Source organism: Hoplias malabaricus, chromosome 2, assembly GCF_029633855.1.
Source record: "Hoplias malabaricus isolate fHopMal1 chromosome 2, fHopMal1.hap1, whole genome shotgun sequence".
Classification (NCBI taxonomy): domain Eukaryota; kingdom Metazoa; phylum Chordata; class Actinopteri; order Characiformes; family Erythrinidae; genus Hoplias; species Hoplias malabaricus.
Window position 1 is genome coordinate 14,442,305 of NC_089801.1, and position 26,504 is coordinate 14,468,808.

Below are 26,504 nucleotides of genomic sequence, written 5' to 3' on the forward strand. Positions count from 1 at the left end.
GTACTGTGCCAGCAGGAAATTAAAAATACAATAAATATTCTAGGTTCATTTAATTTTATACTTTCAACATCCTTGTAATATGTATCATGTCATTGTAGAGTAATGAAGTACGTTTATTACCCTGAGGCAAAACAGCGTCTTAATTACAGATATAAAATTAATGACATTAATATTTTATATGTTCTGTGTTGAAAAGTTTAAATCTGGCAAAAATTGTGGCAAAAATTTATCCACCCAACCATTTATTTAAAATGATAATGCATGCGTTATCACTTTCACATGCTTCTGTATATCACAGTGTAGCTGTTTTTAAACATTGCCAAGTGTTTATTAGCTTTTATAAAGCTTTTAGTTCTGCTTCTTCAGATCGTGCTCAACTTCACCACAATGGACTTGTATAAGAGCAGCTTGTGCTGGTATGACTACATTGAGGTGCGAGACGGATACTGGAGGAAAGCCCCTCTTCTAGGTACAGTCTCAGTATAAAAAAAAAATGAACATCATTCAAATGACTAATAATGTTTAAAGCACAGGTTCATTATGTGCTACTATTTCTGATATATATTTTTGTATAATGCTTATTTGTGAATGTGTGTGCATGTGTGTGTGTGCGTGTGTGTGTGTGTGTGTGTGCGTGTGTGTGTGTGCGTGCAGGCCGTTTCTGCGGTGATAAGGTTCCAGAAACGCTGATCTCCGTTGAGAGTCGGATGTGGATTGAGTTTCGCAGCAGCAGTAACTGGGTGGGAAAAGGCTTTGCAGCTGTTTATGAAGGTGGGATTTGGTCCTGTGATGTGAGTTGATTTCACAAAGCTCTTCTGGAAATATGAAAAATCCATGTTCATGGGTTAAAGAAACCCATGAATTCATTTATTTGTGCTGACTTGGAAAAATAACTTGTGTAAAAATACAGAACTATTGAAATATAATTATATAATCGCAGAATAAAATATGGGTTTTGCATTAGATTTATATGCTTTATTAAAATATACTATACTATATACTATATACATATACTATTGGTTTAAAGCAAATAGCAAATAAGGCAAAAATATTAAGATATTCTGGAAACAGATGAGGAATGTAATGTAAAAGTGTACACACTGCTAACGACTATAACCACAATTATTAATTCTCATTCAATCACTTCCACATAATTTGTCCACTTGATGTTCTTAGCTACAAGTGATCAGCTTCTTCAGGAGAGTCTTTTGTGGGTTATTTGTGTTAATCACTTCCTCCGTCTCTCTCACTCTCTCTCTCTGTGCCGTAGCTATCTGCGGTGGTGACATCAATAAGGATTCAGGTCAGATCCAGTCTCCGAACTACCCTGATGACTACAGGCCGTTGAAGGAGTGTGTGTGGAGGATCACTGTGTCTGAGGGCTACAACGTGGGCCTCAGCTTTCAGGCTTTCGAGGTACAAACATTTTTAATGATAAAATTTAAACAGTCACACTTTTTTGTGGTAAAGTTAGTGTCCTCCTCAACTGTATGTTGAACATCAGTGGCATTGCGTTTGAAAAGAAGCTGTGAATGGCTTCATGAGTATGTGCTTGTGTGGAACTGGCAATGATTAATTGTAGGAGAAAAATCAATAAGAAATGTTTTATTTTACCCTTGGTTTTTCATCTTCCTCTGTCTATTTTTGATTTCTTCATTTGCTTTTCCTTGTCACCACATTTCTCAATATTCTTTCTCTCTCTCTCTCTCTCTCTCTCTCTCTCTCTCTCTCTCACATACACACACTCATGATTTGATAAGTTCCTCATATTCCCTGAACTCACATCTGTGACGGTTAATATTATGAGCATATGTGTCCATGTAGTGACTGTTAAATATATTTTATTTATAATTTTTTATTGGGATATTGGCAAAAAGTCAATTTTTTGGGTGAAAATATTCCCCCCACATTTGGGTGTGTCGTATCCCCACATTCAACATGTTGCTGATGATTATTAGTGATTTCCAAGCATTTTCAGCTTTCCAATGATGTTACATTAGCAGCAATTTGAAAAGATTCAGTTAACCTTTTCACATGTCTTGAAGGAAACATGCCGGCTATATGTGATATGTTGAGGACTAACTAATGGATAGGACTGTACAGAGCTGTTGGAACAGTGAGGAGTTGTTTGTATTCAGCATTAATAACATTAATAAGGTTAGATACTGATGTTGGATGATTTAGTTGGTGAAGAACATTTCTTAGCTCATCACAAACGTACTGGGTTTGTTCATTCTAGAGAATACCATTCTTGCTAAAGCTTGACATTGAGGATGGTGAGTTCAGGTCATGTGTAGCTGCTCCAGAGTTCCTTATTCTGTGGAGAATATAGCAAACTGTGTATGCAGAGCTGAATGTCTGTGTTCAAAATATGTGCTGAATGCACTTAGTGGAAAAGGACATATTCAAATATTTGCACACATGGAGTGTGTATTAAAGGCACCGTCCACGTTTGTGGGGACCTGCAGTTCTCTCTGGTTTGTTTACATACATAAGCTTCATTTAAGGTGGAGATATATGTTTGTAGAGATAAACGACTGCTGTTTGTATGTGGCTCAAGTTTAACTTGTCTGTAAGATTTTATTCACTGTCTGAAATACTACAGAAACTCATCTGTAGCTCGAGTTCTTTAGTTTTGTAGCACTTTCTGTCTGTGTTTACTTTCTTGCAGTTAGCCGTCTCCCGAATTAAGAGTAGGTTCCTACCTAAATAATCAGCAAAAATAAGTCTATATTACCCACTTATGGAGAAGGAATAGAGCACTATCCACATGTCTTTTACTTGTTTACTGTCACTAGAGTTTCATAAATATATTAGACCAGTTTCCAGCATGCAAATAGACTGCAGATCCAGCGAAATCTTCTGAATTACAATCATGAACATCACCTTTAATGTAAATGAAACAATAATATTCTTTGCACATCATGCAACTCTGTTGTGAGTGTATGGGATGCATATAGAGGAATGTATGCATTGTGTAGTTTTTGCTCTGTAGGGTGTAGAGCACGAAGAGGTCACACACTTGCTTTGAAAGTAAAGAGGAAAAGGTTCCCCCTTTCAATCAAGATTGTTTTAAGTGTGTGAGAGAAAGAAAAAGAAAGAGAGAGACAAACAAACACAGGATGTCAAACTCACTCTCTCCATTTACCTGCGCACACACACACACACACAGAGAGAGGCTTACGCTCATTTACTCACTCATACAATCCAAGAGGAAGACCCAGCACTAACCTAGAGACCTTGGCATTCCTGCAGACTCGCGCTCGTCTGGAATGCCAGATCCTGTTTTCATTGGAATGTTTCTTAGGCTCTAACACCTAAGGTTCTGCTGGCACGATAATGCAAAGTACACACGATGTGTTTGTGTTTCTGTGAGTGCATTCTGAGGCTGCTGATTGAGTGTACGCGTGTGTGTGCATGCCATATATTGAGCTTGTAATGCAGAAGCTATGTACGGTTTGTAGAAAGGTCTGAACAACAACATTTAATATCAGATTATTCACTCTTTATAATCAGTGAAGGTCTGAGCCCTGGGACCAGTATGATGTCCTGAGAACACCAATAGCTTTATTGTTATATCTGCAATTTTTCTACTTACTTTTCTCATTAATGACTTCTTACATTACTGACTTCCACATCCTTTCAGCTCCAAAGTGTTGAGTTGTCTTATCACAGTGAAAAAAACAAAAGCAGAAACAACTGTAATTAATTTTCAAATCTGAAGAAACAATGGAGCTTTAATGAAATGAATAAATATATTTTATTGAGGTCGTTACAGCATCATTTCCTACAATGTGCTGGTAAATGATATTTAAGTCCACATCTACAATTGTTGTACATACAGATCGAGAGGCATGACAGCTGTGCTTATGATTATCTGGAGGTGCGTGATGGCCTGTCAGAGAGCAGCCCTCTGATTGGTCGATTCTGCGGCTATGACAAACCTGAGGACATTCGCTCCACCTCCAACACGCTGTGGATGAAATTCGTCTCGGATGGAACGGTTAATAAAGCTGGCTTCGCTGGCAACTTCTTTAAAGGTATACACAAACACACCCTTAGTAAAGACATGCTTTCTGACAAATTCTTTCTGTTTTTCCCATTAATTTTAAGGAATTATTGTTTAACTTCCTCTAACGTATTCAGTTTTAATCTATGCCTACTAAAATTCAGATTGTCGGACTTGGGTGCACCTTGAGTCTTCACTTTAAGTCTCAAACCGATCATACTCAGTCTCGTTTAATCACTCTTTTAGTTTTGCTCCATTCATTTCAATGACAGACTGCTGGGGTGTGTGATGTCATCACCACTCTAACTCTCAGTGGAAACTCTCTGATTTCTCCTATTTATTTAAAAAAAAAGAAAGAAAAAGCATTTTTCTACTAAAATCCTAATACATTCACCTAGGCACTTTAAAGTCTTTACTTCTGCAGTTATTGGAGAATTTGTTTGAACTGAACTTATTTAGTAATTGATCCTTAAGTACGTTTTTGGTCGATTAAAGCACCGCATTATAAAAATGGTTTTGCAGTTGCTCCTGTTCCAGTCCCACTGCTCCACTGTCCAATGCTATGCGGCTTCATACCCTTCTAATGCACATTTGGCATTGGGCAACGAGGCTTTCTCCCATTTCATTTCACGTTTTTCTATGGGATTTTATACAAACTGTGTGTACAACTGAACATCATTTCTACAATAAGCACCACTTCAAAGAGCTGAATTCACAAATAATTAGATGTGTCTACAATGATGGGAGCTATAGTATACAATATATATGTTGTATAGAGTAAAACATATAAAATACACTATGTATTTGTGAGAAATGGGCCACTGCAGAGTGGAAATATACTGTGTAAGATGTTTATATTAATATGATCTTCTTAATGATATGCGTACAGTATGTTATTCTTAACCCAAGGTTGTGTATGTGTGTGTGTGTTTTCAGAGGAGGACGAGTGTGCAAAGCCAGATAATGGAGGCTGTGAGCAGAGATGTGTGAACACACTAGGAAGCTTCAAGTGTGCGTGTGACCCTGGATATGAACTGGCCCCGGACAAAAAAAGCTGTGAAGGTAAAACAGAGACTCTGTGTGTGTGTGTGTGTGTGTGAGTGTGAGTGCAGGTGTTTCCGCCTGCCTGGTCCAAACACACTCAATGGAACCCAACTAAATTGTCAAAGAAAACATCCACAGTCAACAGGAAGACAACAGGAACAAATAGTGTGCACACTGAATAACTCACAGCAACTGAACAAACACACACACACACACACACACACACACACACACACACACACACACAGACACAAGCTCCTTTCATACATTCAGCCCTTAAGTAGTATTTTTACTAGGATGAACCTGTTCACACCTGACCTAAAAATCACAGTCAGTGTGGTGTGTGTACAGAGGTGATGTTTTCAGCCTGAACGGCTAACAGGTCCGAGCAAATCAGGCTTTTCTCTGGGTCGGCCCTTCCTCTCCCCATATCCCTCAGTTTGATGATAACCAGTGCGGGTGTCTGTTAACTTACATTATTGTTCTCCTCCAAGGTGTTGAGCTAAACTTAAAGGTGCTGTATATGATTTCAGTTCAAAACACTGGATCCAGTCCAAAACACTCAGGTCTGATTGTGCACTGGGAAAATGTCCAGTGTTCAAATATCAACTGTTCTTCTCCAGAATTGTATACAGCACCTTTAAATAATTAGGAAGCCTTGTGCTAACTTAGCAGCATAGTGTGAAAACCGGGTAACATAACCACATCATCCATCCATCCATTATCTGTAACCGCTTATCCAATTTAGGGTCGCGGGGGGTCCAGAGCCTACCTGGAATCATCGGGCGCAAGGCTAACCACATCATCACACATTTAATTTGTGGATCTTTTGCCTCTAATTAACACATTTCAACCTGAGTCACTGTGGTGCTGCTGGAATAACACACAAGCCAACAAAGATTTAACCTCAGCATTTGTTTTTATGTGTAGAATGCCACAACTTCACTAAACCAGTCTTATTATGTAAGGCAAATGACAGATCATATAATTTCTCTCTCTCTCTCTCTCTCTCTCTCTCTCTCTCTCTCTCTCTCTCTCTCTCTCTCTCTCTCTCTCTCTCAGCTGCATGTGGAGGTTTACTGTCGAAGCTGAATGGGACGATCACCACCCCTGGTTGGCCTAAGGAATATCCTCCCAATAAAAATTGTGTGTGGCAAGTGGTAGCTCCCACACAATACAGAATCTCAATGCAGTTTGAAGCCTTTGAGCTAGAGGGCAATGAGGTGGGCACAGTGTGTTAATGTGTGTGTGTTTTGTGTGTAACAAATTAGTCCAATCTAAACCAAAGTATATAAATATATGTATTTGCCTCAGTTCTATTCATTTATATGCAGTCATCTTCAGCTCAGTTCATTATAGATGCATCTACATATTAATATTGCTACATGTTCTACTTTAAACTTAGAGCACAGGTGTAATTAAAGAGAATGTGTTAGATGTAATCCATTACATTGATTGTGTTCTCTGTCTAAAGGTGTGCAAGTATGACTTTGTGGAAGTGAGAAGTGGCTTGTCGTCAGATTCTAAGCCTCATGGGAAATACTGTGGCACAGAGGTCCCCGAAGTCATCACCTCTCAGTACAACAACATGCGCATTGAGTTCAAATCAGACAACACCGTCTCAAAGAAGGGCTTCAAAGCACACTTTTTTTCCGGTAAGACCAACTGAGTCTATAAACCTCCAGAACTGACTAAACCACGAAACTGTGAAAGATCAACCCCTCCAGCGAGGACCTGGCCGAAAATGTTTTTTGTATTATTTTCAGCAGGAGATTAGGGACCTGATAGAACCTCCTGAGTCTTTTGATCTTGTGTTTTTTTGTTTCTGCCCAAGACTGGTTGTATAAATGTTTTTCGGTGTGGATTTCAAAAGGTTTTTCAAATATTTTCACCACTTGTGCTGTTTTGCTAACCCTGTCCTTTCTCACAGAGCTGTGTCCTCAGAAGCCTGTAGCACTGGAGGGATTTTTATAAAACAGGGCCTGGATTTGCACATTCTCACATTCCAGTCATCTTCGAATATGTTAAAAATGTGTCTTTGCATATCTCTGTCCTACACTGTGTCTTCAAAATTTGGGGCCCACCGTTTAGTTCATATCTAGGGTATTATGTACAGGTTACAACCATCGGGACTTTAAGTGCTGTTTATTTATTGGGGGACCGTTAGGGTCTCTCAGGTCTTGGAAGCCTGTTCCAATTTTCTTGGTACAGTTTAAATCATTTGGAAACTCATGATGTTTTTACTTACTGTGCTCTGACTGAATTTGGATTATCAGTAAATGTTTAATTTCTATTGATTTTAGACGCCCAATTTCATCTTCAGGGCTTACATTAGTTTCTTTTATTTTACACAATTCTGTAATGAACGTTTACAAATAAGCGGCACGGTGGTGCAGCAGGTAGTGTTGCAATCACACAGCTCCAGGAGCCTGGAGGTTGTGGGTTCAATTCCAGCTCCGGGTGACTGTCTGTGAGGAGTTGGTGTGTTCTCCCCGTGTCCGCGTGGGTTTCCTCCGGGTGCTCCGGTTTCCTCCCACAGTCCAAAAACACACGTTGCAGGTGGATTGGTGACTCGAAAGTGTCCGTAGGTGTGAGTGTGTGAGTGAATGTGTGTGTGTCTGTGTTGCCCTGTGAAGGACTGGCGTCCCCTCCAGGGTGTATTCCCGCCTTGCGCCCGATGACTCCAGGTAGGCTCTGGACCCCCCGCGACCCTAAATTGGATAAGCGGTTACAGATAATGGATGGATGGATGGAAGTTTACAAATATTCACCACTTCTTCTGGAGAAGAGAATGTAATGTACCTTTAAAGAACACAACTGGACTCTAACACCACTGTTGTACCTTTAAAGGTGCATTTACACTTGACTTGACCATTACGTCCCTGTACCGTACCGTTTATTTCTGAGAGTGTAGATTGTACCCAGGGCCCTGACGTCAACATTTCCAAATGTGTTTGGGATTATTTGAATCCTGAGAAGCAGAAAGTGCAACAAATTTAAAAACTGAATTCTGGAACTAGGGAAAAGTATATTTAAAAAACTGAAAGCAGGTCTTTTCTTTCACAGATAAGTCCACGTCCTGTGCAGAGCGACTCTTTATCTTTTTATCCTGCCAGGACATAATTGTGCCTCCTATGGTTTATTCCATTGGCCAACAGGCTGTCTCAGGTATGGCGCCCCTCAGCCTGACAGTATCTGGGGAGCTGATTGGATTACATCTACTGTGCTTTCCACCATCCATACTTGAAACGGGGCACTATCTCTATGACAACAAATGTGTCATTCTTTTGCCATTTGTTGAGCAGATTCAGCAGAAAGATTCAATCGAAAGATTGATTCATTTGTGTTTGGTCTTGTATTTTCTTGTGGACTTTCTTTCAGAGGCAATGGTTGTCCCTGAAATCTTGTATCTTTCTTGTATCTTTCCTCACTAACAGCCAGTATGCGTGAAATGCTTTGGTGTATTTCATTCACATAAGACCTATTCATTAAGGTTTTTCTAAGTCATTTATACAAGCCAAGCAAATCCTGTTTACTTTCTAATCAGTTTAAAAAAAGTAACCTGTGTGTAATGATATTCTACACACATTCGCAGAACAGGAATCATGGGCTTGCCAGATATGTCCTTTTAGGACAATAACACCAAAAGCATTCTGACTAAGACTTGATGATGCTTGAAGCAAGAGACATGCAGATATGTTTAATTAAGTATAATACATTTTAAATTTGACAAGTACAACACTGGTGTTTGGGCTTGAATTGGATTGTTGAAGTATGTTGCCCATATTTTTCCCCAATTTCAAACACTGCCCATGCCATCCACTAACTAGGTTCTTCCAGATCACATGATGCTGACAAGCTGGGAGGGTGAAGACAAGCACATGCTTCCCTTGAGACAAGTGAAGCCAGGCACCAATTCTCTTAGAACTGCTGCCAGTGAAACATCATTGGAGTTCAGCAGGCTCGGAGGAGAACATTAACTGCACAGTTCTGTAGTCAGACACACGCATTCGCTACAGAGAACAAACATCCTCAACTTTTTAATGTGGCATTACAATTTATTAACTAATTGTAACATATTGGGGCAAAGAATATGACAAAATGGGTTGGGTGTAAAAGGCACATTTTATGATGAATGTTCTCTTTTTATATATATTTAAAACAAGATATAACTATAATGGGGAAGAAAAGAAAATGTAAATGTGACAATGTAACGAGGCAAAGACAGAGAGGGACAGAATGAATGAATGGATGGATGAGCTGAGTGAATGTAAAAAGCAGCTCAGTTTTTGTCTAGGGCAGTTCTCTGTGTTAGGTCTCTGTTGGAGCTGTGCCAGCTGGTTTGGGGGTGTTCCAAAGTGACCTCCCACATGCTCTTAATCCATGTGTGTGGTCAGAAAGCCAGCGGAGAACTTCAAAATAGCTTATAATGTTCAATTAGTCATGGTAGAATATGAGGACCCAAAGAGTAAGGTTTGTATATCTAAAGTAAATACAGAACAAGCTACTGATCGAATAGACTAACTGATTCATTCATTCATTATCTGTAAGCGCTTACCCAGTTCAGGGTCACGGTGGGTCCAGAGCCTACCTGGAATCATTGGGCGCAAGGCGGGAATACACCCTGGAAGGGGCACCAGTCCTTCACAGGGCAACACAGACACACACACATTCACTCACACACTCACACTTACAGACACTTTTGAGTCGCCAATCCACCTGCAACGTGTGTTTTTGGACTGTGGGAGGAAACCGGAGCACCCGGAGGAAACCCACGCGGACACGGGGAGAACACACCACACTCCTCACAGACAGTCACCCGGAGCAGGAATCGAAGCCAATGCCTCCAGGTCCCTCTGGAAAAACTGACAGAGTCAGAATTGTTCACAGTTTTATCGACAGGAACCAGAAATCCAGAGTTTTAAAATAAAATGATGGAGAGTTACTTGCAGAGCATTCTAAGACTAAACAGTCCCATACGAAACTGATATTTAAATATTTAACACTCTTTTACAATTATCATCACTACATAAAATCCCAGAAGAAATTGGTTATGTGAACATTGTAACTTCTAGTTCTTATCTGTACCACTGTGACAATGAGATACAGGTTTCTACACCAAATGTAATCTAATTTACCCATTACCCTACAGCAGTGGTCCCCAAATGTTCTGTAGCGCCCCCTTTTCTAGATGAGAAACACACACTCACACACATGTCTTTTGCTTTCAGGCTTGATTGTAATTTAATTTAAAACACTGAAATTCTCCTTGTTCTCTCCTCTTGCGTATTCTTACAGGTCAAATGGATGGACTTTGCAATATTTTATTCACCTGCATTTCTTCTCTGCTTTTGCTTTTGACAGAATGCAATTCTTGTGGCCAAGAATTGAGAATGAACTGCTGTCTAATGGAACTAATATTCATAGATTTTACAGTAATCTGTCTGTTTAGGAATAATCTCTCTTTGGTGTTGTCATCAGATTGTCATCAGTGTTGCCTCTCTCTCTCTCTCTCTCTCTCTCTCTCTCTAATTATCTCTGACTGACTGGTTTTGTCTCTCTCTTGTGTGTGTCAGATAAGGACGAGTGTTCTAAGGATAATGGCGGATGTCAGCACGAGTGTATCAACACAATCGGCAGCTATGTGTGTCAGTGCCGCAATGGCTTCGTACTGCACGAGAACAAACACGACTGTAAAGAAGGTACACACACTCACACACACACACATACAAAACCTCTCTCTCTCTCTCTTTCTCACTCACTTACCATCTGGAATGATACACCACCTTCTTTTTACACCACTCCAACTCATCCCAAGGGGATGGAGCTCCATCACTGCAGAGAACACAGATCCATGACCCACAGAACAAGGCTCTGGGGTTTTCCAGCCAACACATGGCACTGGGCACTGGGCCCGTTTAATTTTATGGCTTTCTGTGAAGATAAAAACAAGCGTGTGTGTGTACAGTGGAATATCTGAGTCCACATTAAGAGCAACAATAAATAGTTTGACCAATGTGTCTCTATGGTTTTCACTCACATGCGCCAACTTACGAAGATATAAAGCAGGTGTGTTACACATGTTTTATGGAACCCTTGGGTAGAGAAATCACCAAAACTGGCCCAGTTTTGTCTTAACCCCAAATGTAATCACTTAGCTAAAACACATGTTCTTTTTTGGTTTTTGCTCAAAACCTAAAGTAGCCAAGGGAAAACGGGAGCTTATGCACACCACAAGACAAGCTCTTCGATAATCTCTAATCAACCTGCTTATACAATTACACCTTTTGGTTCCTGAAATCATTAATAAAAGTTATTACATGAAGGTGATATCCACAAACATTTGGCTGAAAAGTATGAAAAAAGCATAAAGGAATAAGCTTCAAAATCCCTTATTAAAAGCTGTCTTTTTGTAGGCTTCTCCAGCACTTCTCCAGCATGTGAAAGTGTTTAGCCAGTGTCTGTGTGTACGGTACGGTAATGCGGCACTGCTTTTCATGATGCTCTATCTGCCTTAAGAGCTTTTAGAGCTGCATGACTTTAACATGGCTGGATTTGGAAAATTTAAAGCAGCCTGTCTCACATGTGGAGTGTGTGTGTGTGTGTGGGTGGGTGTCTTTATAAAGGAAAACAGACAGACCTGGGAGAGGAGGATAGAGATATTATCCTTTCAACTCCAGAGTCATGGTCAAGAATTTAAGTCAGCAACATCTTGAAACACACACACACTCAAATATATACATGCAAACCTCAGTGTCTCTTCAAGGGTAGTTAACTCACTCTGATTTTAAACATCTGGGCTTTCATGGGTCTTCAAAGACTTAGTATGGCTTCTGTTTTTCTTGGTGTGTATGTGTATCTGTGCACGTGCAGTAGAGTGGCTTTTGCAAATTTAAGATATTTTTTATAAATATTTTAAAGATGCCTTGTTCTATAAATAGCAGTCTTAATTCTTGAATCTGGCAGCATTAGAGTATAGGATTATAGTCACTGTTACAATGTAATGACATTATTCCATTATAAATTACATCATTACAAGATAAATTACATTAATGCCAATTATATATTCTGTATCCAAATATTATAATTCAAAATATAGAATCTGCATTTTCAGTGAGCTGTGAGGGAGGAATATTCCATGTTAAATCAAAGCAATAATTAAACATTAGTAAAGAGAAAGGATAGAAAGGATATATAGCTATGTATTGTACATATTTGCTACTACAAGAGACCAATAAGAGAATTATGTAACATGGAATATAATGACAAACACTAACCACAGATTCAAAGAGAATGTATGTTTGTCCAAACATTTGACTGAAAGAGAGCACGCAAACGTGTTCCAGGCCCACACTATGTATTTTGGAATACAGTGCATAAGAATAAACACAGTGTTTATTTTACAAACAGCCTGTGTGCTTTCAAAGTCAGAAACCACCCTTGAACAAGCGTGTATCTTTGTGCGGTAATGCTAATGAAACGCTCATTAATCACAAAATATTGGCCCAGCTACACACACACAAATCCATGTCTTTCAGTAAATTGCATTCCCCATTAACAAAGGCAATGTGCATATTGTTTAACTACAGCTCACTGTTGTGCGTACCAGACCTGGTCTAGTCTAAAATAAGAAATATTCCCTAATGAGGGTTGTAGTTGGAAGCCTGATTTAAATGGATTATTTAGAGAAGAAAAGCCAAGTGAAATGTAGAACAGAAATGAAAGGATGAAACAAAATCCTAGAGCAGCACACATGTCTATATGTCCATACACAAGGCTGATACGTAGATCATCACTTACATAATGTTTGACATGCTATTATAACAACACTTTCAACACACAGGCTTACGTTTAAACATTAAAGTAATTAAGCTGCCCCTAAGCTCAATTTGGACATGATACATGTTACCTGTGGAGTATCTCAGTAGCTTTAATCCTGTCAAAATATATCATTTCTGTCATTTTCTCCCATTTCAGGAAAGGAATTCAAGAAATATACCCCCAGATTATATTAGTCCAGTCCAATTTGACATTGGGGGGTGGGGGGATTCTGTCGTATTGTGGGTTTTCTCGAACATTGAGGATCTGGAGGAGGTTTTGTGTTGAAACATACGATTCAAGTACAAGTCAAAATTCAGCTGCTGAATGATGCAACACACTCAAATTCATAAAAAGATCTAAAGGATCACTCACATAATATTTTTGGCACAATAGCAGTCTACAGACGTGTTATGAATGTTGCCATTAAACCGTTTATAATATCAGTTATAGTAAGTCAGTGAAGGATTAGTAAAGTTTTTACTAATAACTATAAGTTCATTGAGGGCTGGGTATTTTTGGTGGGAGAGCTGTTCTCAGAACAGTAGTGACAGTCTGAAAACTCCAGTATCTCTGCTGTGTCTGTTAGACTCTCAAACATTGAACTCGCATGAGTTTACTGCCATTCTCTCAATAATACTCTCTATGTCTGGATGTTTGTAGATATGAAACCATGTACATGAACTGGTTTTGATATAGTGTGGCCTGGGTGCCTGAGATGCGCATAAAGCCCCTATCTGTTGTCTGAAGGGCAGCTGTTATTCCCACTACTCTACACATATACAGGCAAAGCCATGGTGTCTGCAGCATGGTGTACAGTGTCCTCAGAATGGAAATACTGTTGTGCTCTAATGGACACTGACCTAAATGTGGGAGAGAAGAATAGGCTTAATGAGATTTACGCATTTGTCTTTCTATATGTGCGTGTGTATGTGGGTGGCTAGGTAATATTCTAATGCAGCAACAGGTATCGGAGCTTTTGATGCAGCCTTTAAACCTTTAATGCGCAACACAAAGCATCTCTTCTTGATATCGGTCAGTGCACATTTCTGAGATGTAATAACTTGTAAAATACATCATTATTAATATGTTTCATTACAAAAAGTGGCCCTGCAAGAAAACACACACACACACATACATATTTGCTTATTGCAAATATATTACATAATTTGAAAAAGTGTCTGGATGTATTACTCCCTTTACATTTGTAAATTGGTCCAAAAAGTAGTTATTGATAGTTAAAAGTGAACAAAGATGCTCTGTGAGTTGGGGTTAAAAGTTTAAATTCTCTATCGCCCACTTTGTCTTTTCTGTCCATATAGTTTTAGCGAAAATGTTTGTCTGGCCCAGTTCCTCAGTCACAGCAGGTTCCTTGTTGTGAGAGAGTTGAGTGTAATGAATCAAACAGACAGACAGAGACACACACACACACACACACGCACGCACACTACTGACTAATATCTTTTTAAACGACAGGGTGGGGTGGCCTTCTTTTAATGTGGATATCTCGGCCTATTTTAGTTTTAAGACATGGCAAGGAGCTTCTTATGAGCTTGATTCAGTTTTTCCCTTGAGGGAGGTACTCGGGTTTCTGCTGCTGAGGTGGCACAGAATCTGCAGGCTTCCACAGAATCCTACAAAAGTTTGTAGTTGCTTTTTTTTTTTTACTGTATTTGTATAATTGCATTATTAGTCCCATTACTAACTGATAATGAAAATACACATACATTCGGTTTTAAGAACTGCTGTTTCTTTCTACCAGTGAGAAAAGATATATATATTGGATGATAACATTTACAAAAGTAAATTAAACATTTTGTGTATTTAATTCTGATTGGATTGATGTACATGAAAACTAAACCAAGGAACTTTTTGTCCAAAATCTATTAATTAATTTAAAAATTACTATAAATAAGTAAATGTAGGGCAAACATCAGAGAATTTCAGAGAATTAACACAATTGATTTTATTTATTTATTATTTCATCATCGTCTTGTTTCACAGGGAAATGTAACTTCCTACTTGTTTGCAGTTATCTTTTGTTAATTTGCTGCACATTGATTTAAGCATTCTTGGCGTAAAATCATTTTAATTATAATACTGACATCAGCACTGAGTTTTTTTTTACTTATAACACAACGTACTTCAGTGATAAACAAGTCCAGAATGTTGACTGCTAGGGGTTAAAGTCTCTTTCACAGCAACACCAGTCTAAAGTAAGGTACAGTGTTGTCTTAAAGATGCGTCTCAGGTGACAGTGTTGTCTGAGGAAAGGCTGAGCAGCCCGAGACTAGATCAGAGTTTGGACCTTGGCCAGAGTTCAGAGCATTCTCTTATTCTAATCCTCGGGTAGAAGAGTGTATTTCACCTGCAGTGAGTAAATACAGAAGGTTAAGAGTTGATACATACCAAGGCTGGTTATAACAGGCTAAGGCTTGTCATGTCTATACCTGGCAACATTCACAGTGTCTTCGAAAGTCATTATTACTCACTCACTCACTCACTCACTGTTCCTTCTCTCAGCTCCACTGACCAGACTGGAGCATTTTGTAGTTCTACAATTACAGACTGTAGTCCATCTATTGCTCTGCATAAAGTGTGCTTCCTACCATCTTGTTCTTCAATAGTCAGGACCACCACAGAGCTGATATGATTTGAGTGGTTGATCATCCTCAGCTGCAGTGACACTAACTTTGTGGTGATGTGTAAGTGTGTGTTGTGCTGGGATGAGTGGATCAGATACAGCAGTGCTGCTGGAGTTTTTAAACACTCGGTCCACGCACTGTCCACTCTGTTAAACACTCCTACCTCATTGGTCCACGTTATAGATGTCAAGTCAGAGACAGTAGCTCATTGTTGCTGCACAGTTTGTGTTGGCCGTCCTCTAGTTCTACATCAGTGAACACAGGACACTGTTGGCTGGACATTTTTGGTTGGTTGACTGTTCCCAGTCAAGCAGTGACACTGAGGGTCACACCAAGACAACACACACATACAGTGTGTGTGTGCTATTTCAGGATGGAGCTGTTAGAACATTGAATCAGATTCATTCAGGGGTTTTTTTTCATCCAATTTCAATCCAGCATTTCTGCTGATATCAGCCCTGGTACTGATACCCGTCAATACCAATATGTTTCCGTAGTAATTGCCCTTAAATTATTTATGCAGTGTGAATCTAATTCATAGCAAACAGTTCTAGATTCCAAAGGGTTCAATTAACGCCAGCTGTGTGAAACAGTCTCTGTGAAACTGAGCCGTATATTACAGTACAGTGTTTTAATTTTCATTTAGAGAAAATGATTTTACTCATCTGTATCTCTTTCTAGTGTTGGACAGTGGTACATATACAATATACACAATAAAGGTCATAAAACCACACTCTAATAACTCTGGAACTAATTATTATTTTACTAACCGTTCTCTCTTTTTGTGGAGAATGTTATTGTTCTGAAGATATCCATAAACTCACCATAACAAAGTGTATCATAGCAATTATAAAAAGACGGTAATGCCCATCTCAGTGTCTGTCCTCATTCAACTGTCACTTATTTGGAATTAGATGTTTAATCTATCTTTGTCTTTCCCTTTTCTTCTGTTCTCTTCTTCCCTGCTCCTCGACTCCCATTTTTCTCTTTTTGTCCATTATCCCTTCTATTACACTCTTTTTAGCGGAGTGTGAGCACACGATCCACAGCTCCAGTGGCACCATCAGCAGCCCCAACTGGCCCGATAAATACCCCAGCAGGAAAGAGTGCACCTGGGACATCACTGCCACTCCAGGACACCGCATCAAAATTGTGAGTCACTACACCAATAAAGACCTTTACATTAAACATTACAAACATAATCCAAACATTGCATAACCTGCTTCTATATGAAGATATGTCCAACAATATAACACTAGATATGTTTACTCAATTTTATACTAACACAAAAAGTAGTATTTATATAGAACACAAAATGTTTATACAGTGGAAACGACAGCTCCTTCGTACAAATGATGAAGAAGTATTAAAAAGGAAGGTATGGGAGATTTCCTTCTGATGTTATATGACATATACACATCTACAGGGAACACTACACGTGGCATGTTTCTGCTCAATGTAGTGCATGTACGGTTCATGTGTATTTTAATGATATTACAGGAAATATACCAAAGCTTTTGTCCTGATATTTTAAATTCAGCACATGAAGCGTACAACTGCATTAAAACATGCAAAATTGTGTTCTAAATAGAGTTTGTGTTCAACTAAGGGTTCACAAACTTACGCACAATTGTGTACAACTGCTTTATTATTGAAGTCTCCTGTTTGGAAATGAAACGGAAAACTGCAGTAAAATGGTTATGGATTTAAGTTGTCTCCTTAGTGAGAGAGAGAGTGTGAGAAAGGCAGGGAGAGAGTGAGCGAGAGAGAGGCATGATGAGCACACGAGATAAGCAGTGCCATCACACACATAATCCTATCAGAGCATGCTCACGTTTACAGGCAAATGCTCTCCACAGCGCACTTGCACATAAACACATACACACACACGTTCTGTTCTCCTCTCAAGTATACCTCTCCTCTCATGTCACACTATAATCTCTCACACACACCTGAACACCAGTGTACACACACTGAACATATTTAACTATAAGTGACAGTTGATAATAAAAGTCTCTTGTTCTTTGTCACTCACAGACATTGAAAGAGCTTTTGCTTTACTGTTGCTGCTCATTGATATTGACATTGTTTATCCATGAGCACTGTCCACTGTAGTCTTCCTATTGCTTCCTCCTATGATAATGTACCGGGTAAAACAGATTCTGCCACATCAGTGCTGCACTTTGCTTATATCCCTTGGTGCTAAACAAATTCAGGGCATTGCAGAAGCTAGTAATAACCGTGGTTTCATCAAGAGAACTATAGAACGCTATATTGAAAAGCTGTATTTAAATATGTATCAACAGCCCATGTGCAGCTACCCTTCAGGTCAAACTAGGAAACTGATTACTTAAATGGTTCATTGGACTATTATAAGCCACTTTCTGTGAAAAAAACATTCCTCATTTGCACACATGCACATACTCGTGGTATTTACCATATTTGGTCATACCTACCTTCATCATTTTCTAAGACCGAAATAAATAAATCAGCACTAAAGTGAAAGCACTAACCTCATATATTTCCCACACCCTTGAACAGCTGCTTCCATCTGCAAACCCTCCTGTCACTAATATTTTATGACGTTACTGTATAGCGTGTCGTACTGAGTTCTGTGCAGGAAGTCCCTCCTGGACCGAAGGGTCAGAGCAGGCATGTTAGCAGACAGCTCCTGGGTTCATCTGCCCCTGATCAAAGGGAACAGGAGCATTAGTGGCTTCCTGTGGGATGGAGGATCACAGTGGGAGCAAGACTGACCCTCACACTGACAGCACAGCTGCTCAGAGAGCTGGCTGAGGGTGTTAAATTACATTTAATGGCTCTGGATCAAGAGAAAAGAAGAGAAAACTGAGAAATGCGCGATAAAGAGAACTAAGAAATAAAACTTAAAATATTTGTGGCACTCTTGGTTGAGATGGGTATAAACCCTCCCCAGACTGAGCTGTGGAGGAGTAGAAATGTGGGCTCTGGATACATTCAATATATTTGTAATGAGCTGGAAAGTATTTTTACATCCAGCATCCAACATCACAACCTGACTCACTAATGTTTATGTGGCAGAATGCCATCAAATCCTAATACAAAAGTTTCAGTGTCTAGTGTAAATCCATCCCAGATGAATGGAGACTGTTAGTACAGCAGAAAGGAAGAATACTCCTTCACAATACCCCTAGTTTGAAAAGAAATCATGGCTGAACAGGTGTCCATGAACGTTTGGCTATGGAGTTACATTTATGCACATATTTGGCAACCCATGAATAAATGTAGTGTTCTAAATAAGAAACCGTGGAGGAATATCATTGCACTTCTAGGCAGTAAACAGTTAGAAGGTGTTTTCTCTCATTTCTTATGTACCTTGTTCAGACCTGCATTAATGCCTTATTTGAATTTCACATGATCATGATGTCATTTTAAAAGGAAACTAAGGCATAATTCACTCTTTATACCTAGATAATATTAAACCATAAACAAGCTCAACAGACGTTCCTGTACACTGTAAAACTCAACCTCAGTAAAAATCCTGTACACTGTAAATGGAGTCTATAAAATGTTCAGTATACATTCATTAACACTACAATAGAACACCCTAATTATCCATCCATCCATCCATTATCTGTAACCGCTTATCCAATTTAGGGTCGTGGGGGGTCCAGAGCCTACCTGGAATCATCGGGCGCAAGGCGGGAATACACCCTGGAGGGGACGCCAGTCCTTCACAGGGCAACACAGGCACACACACATTCACTCACACCTACGGACACTTTCAAGTCGCCAATCCACCTGCAACGTGTGTTTTTGGACTGTGGGAGGAAACCGGAGCACCCGGAGGAAACCCACGCGGACACGGGGAGAACACACCAACTCCTCACAGACAGTCACCTGGAGCAGGAATCAAACCCACAACCTCCAGGCCCCTGGAGCTGTGTGACTGCGACACTACCTGCTGCGCCACCGTGCCACCCACACCCTAATTATAAACGACCTAAATAAACATTCCAGTACATTATAAGGGGAGATATTAATCAATACACAGCCTCAAGCTGGAGATCTTAGTCCATAAGCAACCTAATTAAACATTTCTGAAAGCAGTAACAGGAGATATTAATCCATAAACAAGCTCAGTGGACATTCCTGTGCACTGTAAAAGGAGATATTAGTCTATAGACAAGCTGAATAAAAATTCCTGCACATTATAAATGGAGATATTGGTCCATAAACAAAATATAAATTCCTGTACACTGTAATAGGAGATGACAAGTCAATAAACTCACTCAGTAAACATCCCTGTACGCTATAGGAGGATATATTAGTCAATGACCAACCTGAAAAACTACAATATAACAGGAGATATAGGTCTGTAGTGAAAAAAAAAATCCTGAAAAAAATGTCATGTTAATTCTGATGGTCTCATTCAAGAGAGACCATTGCAAATAAGCATTTAATGAGATTATTTGCTTCTCTGTATCCCCTAAACCTGTCCCTCTTTTCCTCTTCAGACGTTTATCGAGTTTGAGATTGAGCAGCATCAGGAGTGTGCATACGATCATCTGGAGGCCTTCGATGGCGACTCGGACAAAGCCCCCATTCTGAGTCGTCTCTGCGGGAGCAAGATCCCTGAGTCTCTCGTCTCCACAGCCAACAAGATGTACCTCCGCTTCATCTCAGACGCTTCAGTGCAGCGCAAGGGCTTCCAGGCCACTCACTCTACAGGTCAGTGTGTGTCTTGTGTGTGTGTGTGTGTGTGGGAATGAAGGGTCCAGGCCTGGATAAAGTAGGGAGAAGTCTATTATGTTGCTGCGCTGACAAGTTGGTGAATTTTTTATATTCTGCAGTGTGTGCCCAGTCCATGGAACAATTCACAATTATCCCACTGGCAAAGGTGACTCTGCCTGTACATACTGTTGATTTCAGACCAGTTGCCTTGACGCATCAGTGATGAAAGCATTCAGGAAATTGATAAGGCGGAGATGGTAGGAAAGACAGAGACATGCTTAGACCCACTGCAGTTTGCTTTTAGGCCAAAGAGAGGAATGGGGGATGCTACAACATCTTTTACAGTTTTTATAAAAACACACGAAAGAGCAAAACAATGATCAATTTATCAATATTCAATCAGTCAAAATTTCAATACTGTCCTGCTACATCTATTGGCAGAAAAGTTGGTTGATAATTAGTCACTGGGCTTTAGCCTGGTACGGTGGGTTATAGATTTAACAAATCAATTAAAGGTCTTGTCTCTTCCTCTGCCTTTTATATCCCCTTCTGTTTATTTCATATACAAATAATACAAAAGAATACAAAAAAGAATGAGATGACTGTTAGAAAGAGTTCATTCTCACTAGTAGCTTAATTGTACAGCAATCGATGACAAAGTTGTGTTTCGATCAAAACAAACCACATCTTCAAGTAAAAAAACAAAAGGTTTTTTTTTTTTTTTTTTTTTTTTTTTAAAGGAAAATCAGGAGGTTTCGGGATGTGCTCTAAATTTGACTGTTTTATAAACATTTGCATGTTTTAGCTAGTTTGGAAACATTAAGAATCAGAACTGTTAAAGCTAGCAGTGGGAATGTGGGATGCAAACAAATGTCTTTATCACAACTAATTCAGAAAAAAATGACCATATTAGAAGAATACCTTTTTGGCAGCAGGGTGACGCTACAGTCAGTGTCACTGTCACACAGCTCCAGGGTTCTGGGGTTGAGGGTTCAAGCCCTGCTCCAGGTGACTGTCTGCCAGGAGTTTGGTGTTTTTTTTTTTTTTTTTTAAAGCTTTATGTATAATTTAAGATTTTATATAATTTTATACAATGTTCTATAATTGGAATGATTTACACACGAACAGTACTACTACTGCAATGAATATATATTAACCAGCTGATTTAATAAATAAAATGACTTGTGTCAAAGCGCCGTCTAGTGGCCAACTTGAACAGTACCATCCAGTACATGCTGAACTTGATTTAACTAAATCAATATTGAGTTCATATAAATCACGGTAATGGGCTTCAAAGTAAAGTGTGAGAATTAGTTTATCACCTACAGATCAAATAAAACAATTGTCCTTGCAAAACATTAGCGAGATTAAGACAATCAGTGGTGGATTTCTTATCTGGAAGTGATTAGTAAAATAAGCTGTGGGTAAGATTTGAATAATAACATTATAAAACTGTGTGTTTGCGCAGAGTGTGGAGGCAGGCTGAAAGCAGAAGCCAGGCAGAAGAACCTGTACTCTCACGCTCAGTTTGGGGACAATAATTACCCTGGACACACAGACTGTGAGTGGTTAATCACAGCTGAGTCCGGGTACAGCATTGAGCTGACCTTCACCACCTTTGAGGTAGAGGAAGAGGCTGACTGTGGATACGACTACATCGAGCTGTATGACGGTCATGACGCTTCAGCCCACAAACTCGGACGCTTCTGCGGCTCGGGGGTAAGAGCTGGGCTTTAATCTCCAAAAGTTTTTAAAAACAAATCTGAATGTGATTTTAAGGGCACTACAATCTCCCACAATGCACTTGTAATTTGAAGTAAACACTGGAGTTCATGGCTTGAGCTGAATGTGGATGAAAAGCATTGTGGATTTCTTTGTTATGAATAATGCTTCACTATATAAAGCATGGGATTGGGGAGCCATTTTGTTCACGGCCTCTGTGTAATTAGCGAATGTAGCTATATTTAAGCTATAGTTATGGTTCACACTGTGACACTGTGAGCTGTGTTCACTTGGCTGAATGCCATTAAACCCTCACAGAAATGTTCCAACATGTAGTGTAAATTCTTTCTAGAAATGTAGAAGTTATTATTGCAATAAAAGGGTACCACTACAGTTCTACAAAGTAACACTTTTCTCTCTCTCTCTTTCTCCAGCCTCGTGAGGAAATGTACTCTGCTGGCGACGCAGTTCTGATTCGTTTCCACAGCGATGACACCATCAGCAAGAAAGGCTTCCACATCCGCTATACCAGCACCAAGTTCCAGGAGGCATTACACATGCACAAGTAGCGCTGTCAAACGCACTCGCATGCAGACCTCTGCAGAGAGGGAGAGCGCTGACGGATAGGACAAAAGAAATAAACAATGAAAAAGGAGCAGCGGAACTCCCGCAACATTGACGATTCAACATTGAGAGTGACGTCAAAGACTCTGCCACGATTTCTGCACTGAATTTAACCTCCCTGCATCGTTACACGTCCATTTTTTGGAACGCTGTCCATCGACTGGAAGCAGCTCCAAGCAGAGTCCAAAGTTTTTTGGGGTTTTTTTGTTTAGTTTTTTTTGCCACACAGAGATGTTTGACTTGACCACGGTGGCCATTGCTTTCTATGCTATAAAATACCCACCACACCGTCACTTCAGTCCTCTAAAGATAGTCAGTGCTGACTCGCTCCATATTCAGGAGAGAAGCTTCTGAGTAGATGCTGCATTCCAGCATGAAGGACAGACATCATACACTGATGAGCCAAAACTTTCAAAGCACCTGCCTGATATGCTAACAAAGGTATAGACCCAGAATTACCCAGAAAAACATTGTCCAGAGCATCATACTAAGGACACCTTGATCCATTGCTCCAAGGTCTAGTTCTGACGCCCATAACATCTCCAATCTATCGGCTATATCAAATATTCCTCATTTTGTGACTGTTGTGAAAATATTATAAGCGTATACACCATTATTCAAAACACTCTACTTGTCTATTTAATATCAAATTTCTTGCGATGATCAGAAAATGAGAAAAATTACATTCATCAACTATATTTAAAGGAGCAATCTGTAATACAGACGACAGGTTTTTAAAATGGCCACCCTAGACCAAATTTAAACAATCAAAGGAATTTGCCACCCTCCTCCTCCTCCTCAGACGCAGAGCTCACGCCGGTGCCAGGTTGAGGAAAACTGAACCTACATGAATGAGCGCAAGAAGTTTGAACCTTCACAGCTTTCGATGTGCCATAATCAACGTAACGTAGATGTTTAGTTCCACCTTAAATGGGTCAAGGCTAATAGTAGTGTTCCTCGCCAGCTTCTTATTTTAATTTTCTGTTTCCACCATAAGAAGGTGACTATGGAAGGTTAAAATTAGCTTTTGGGTGGGATCCCAGGCCAAAACACAGACCCACTCAGGAACAGACCCTCCTCAAAGAAGAATACACTGGCTGCAGCACTGCTCTCAGAGTTGCCAGCGGTTCAACTTAACGTTTCCTTAATCTCTGCTGACACTCCCTGGTCATTTTATGATTTAGTACAGTACATATGTTACAGATTACTCCTTTAAGTTGATTTTTAAGCTCGTCAAGACATAATTGAGATAAGACATCTGTTTACTGTCTAAATTTTCCCAATACCCCAGAGTTGTTAGGAAGAGTATTCATCACAATTCCGTGGTCTCAATGTTTTGGTTCGTCAGGGTACAAGCCTGTGAACAAGTATGAGTGATTTTTTATAAGTTCAAGACAATTTGGGAAGTCTGGTTTGAAGAAACTGAGCTGCTGTTGTCACACTATACCTCAGCTAAAGTGTGTGTATGCGTGGGTTGGGTGTGTGTGCGTGTGCTGCATGCGCACAATCTCTTTTCTCCATTTGCGTGTCTGTAGGTTATTTTTTTTGCTCAAAAAAAGGTGAAAACCAGTAGAATTAAGGTAATGTTAATGCGACATTTGTGACTGTTTACATGTGTGAGTGAGTCTACTGAGGAAACAAGGAAACTTCATCAGAATCGCAGTCTTTGCTCTGAATTTCCAGCAGGTCGTGTAAGAAGTACTCATCTAATCTCCATTCACTTTCAGTGGGAACACTGAGCCAGACGCTGAGATACACTATATGCCCAGAAGTTTGTGGACACCTGCTCATCAGCAGCAGTAACAGTGCCAGTGACACGCCCGTGTGCAGCTGCTCCTTGAGATTATACAAACTGTGTGTGCACAGCTGAACATGTGTGTGAGCACTGAGTGCACTTTAAGGAAGTCTAATTCTAAGTGGTGTCTGCAATATTTTGGACATGGAGTGCATATATAACCAAACAGAACCCTTCCTGTTCCTGGTGAGATCTACGATGCGCTTAGAGAAGCTAGCCGTATTTCACCAGAATCAGGATAAAGACAGAGTTTCACATTAATCTTAACAAGAACCACGAGTGGACTGTAATCACCACACACTGCTAAAATGAGATTTGTACTGTTTTATTTCTGTCTGGATGCTGCGTTTGAGCGGCTGTGAGACTGAGTGTGAGTTTGAAGTGGCCGTGTTTTTCTTGGTCGAACGCGAGGATAAAAAACAAAGCTGTAAGCAGGAAGCAAAGCCTTGTGGAAAGTCCTTTTTCCAGCCATGGAGCCCACACTACACCCCCACGATTCTGTGCGCTTAACATGCACTTAATACAGAGGAAGCCGGAAAAATACAACAGATACTCTCTCCAACCAATGGGCTTCGCTGGACGACACTTTTCTGAGCTGATCTATAAGCTTAGGCCCGGTTACTCACAGGGAACTCAGCAACTTTTACTCAGACCTGGACCTGGACCTGGACCTGGGTCTCTGTTCTTTTTACCTTTGGAAGGCAAAAGAGACGGGCAAGGAAATCGCTGCAGAAGGGAATTCCTAATGGTGCTAATCAAGGTTTCCAAAAAATAAAAAACTATAACTCCCATGAGGCAATGCTCCGGACAGAGGGGCAGCGTTGAAGGGAACTGCTGCTGGATTATTATTGGAACATGACCCACTCCCGAACATCACTGACCATGCACCACCGTCGTGGAGGAACAACTATTGCCTTAGAACCAAAAATGTATATTCTTGCACATGGCGATGTTAATGTAGATAATAATCTTTGTTGGTGTCATCGTTTGTTTGTTGTTTTCTTGGTTTTTTTTTTCTTTATTTTTTGGATTTATTAATGTATTTTATTTGATATTGAGTTTCATGAACTTGAACATTCTTTAAAAAAAAAACAGTATGACCTGAATTTACCCCTCCTCCCCACCAAGACACTCCTCCAAACACACACACACACACACATGATAATGCAGTTTCTTATACTGAAATATATTTGAAACTTTAATGAATAATGAAAATTTGCAACATTTGTAAACTTAGTGTGAGGGCGATGAGTGTGTGTCAGTATGTGTGTGTGTGTTAGAGTGTGTGCTTGTGTGACCGTACCCAACTCACCTGTGGCTCTGTGATTCTTCTGAACTGTTCCAGACGTGGGTGTCTCTTCATGTGCCAAGCTTGTTTTCACTGTTGACGTTTATGAAAAATGAAATATGATTTTCCTCCACTGTCTGTATCTGCCTGATGACAAAGAAGAAACACTTCATTCTATTGATGATTAAACTCATGTCAGGTCAAAGATGGGGTTTTGTCATGATTTTAAACATTAGAATGTGTTGTAAACAGCAGTTTGATCGCTGGAGAGGATTTACACTCTGCTGATCGTCCAAACAGAGCTGTGACTGCAATGTGAAAGTTTATCACTGGTCGACTCGCTCTGAAACTACTGCATTTATATAATACCCCTCTCTCAGTCAGCTGATCACTTGTGATTGGTGGTTTGCTCTCAAGCCTATACCACAAAACGAGCTGTGGTCACACTGGGTTTGGCTCAGGGTACTTTGTGTGAAATTCCATTCATTTCAGTGAGACTTGCACAGCCACTGGTGAATACATTTCGCCTGCGGAGTTGTGCATCAAGTTCAACACATGAATATTCCTGACCAAACAGCACCCGTGCTGGAGCTGTGTGACCTCTGATGCACTCTGTACACTCCCTGCCTGGTCTCAGTGAACATGGAGAAACAGGAGATATTTTCATGCAGAAAGTGTATACGGTTCACTGTTATAGGGTCCTGAATTCAAGAACGTAGTGAAAGATTTCAGACGGTAACTCATGATTGTTTTGCCAAGCACTAAGATGGATATGGGGATCTGTCCTCTAGTGAACATGTGCTGTGTCTGATAATCCCTATTCACTATATAGTGCACTATTTTTGG

General features: G+C 39.9%; 1 protein-coding gene across 3 annotated transcripts in view; it reads left to right on the forward strand.

Moving 5' to 3' along the window:
- The window catches only part of tll1 (tolloid-like 1), a 65,947-nt gene extending 42,702 nt beyond the window's left edge, over positions 1-23,245 (forward strand). For all 3 annotated transcript variants that reach the window (XM_066658617.1, XM_066658618.1, XM_066658619.1), the window contains 12 exons: positions 367-469; positions 655-771; positions 1,271-1,416; positions 3,845-4,040; positions 4,946-5,071; positions 6,116-6,276; positions 6,528-6,708; positions 10,630-10,755; positions 16,541-16,668; positions 20,013-20,226; positions 21,698-21,948; positions 22,386-23,245. In XM_066658617.1, coding sequence (XP_066514714.1) covers positions 367-469; positions 655-771; positions 1,271-1,416; positions 3,845-4,040; positions 4,946-5,071; positions 6,116-6,276; positions 6,528-6,708; positions 10,630-10,755; positions 16,541-16,668; positions 20,013-20,226; positions 21,698-21,948; positions 22,386-22,520 — 1,884 coding nt within the window. In that variant the 3' untranslated portion in view covers positions 22,521-23,245. The remainder of the gene's footprint in view (positions 1-366; positions 470-654; positions 772-1,270; positions 1,417-3,844; positions 4,041-4,945; positions 5,072-6,115; positions 6,277-6,527; positions 6,709-10,629; positions 10,756-16,540; positions 16,669-20,012; positions 20,227-21,697; positions 21,949-22,385) is intronic.
- The last annotated feature ends 3,259 nt before the right edge of the window (positions 23,246-26,504 follow it).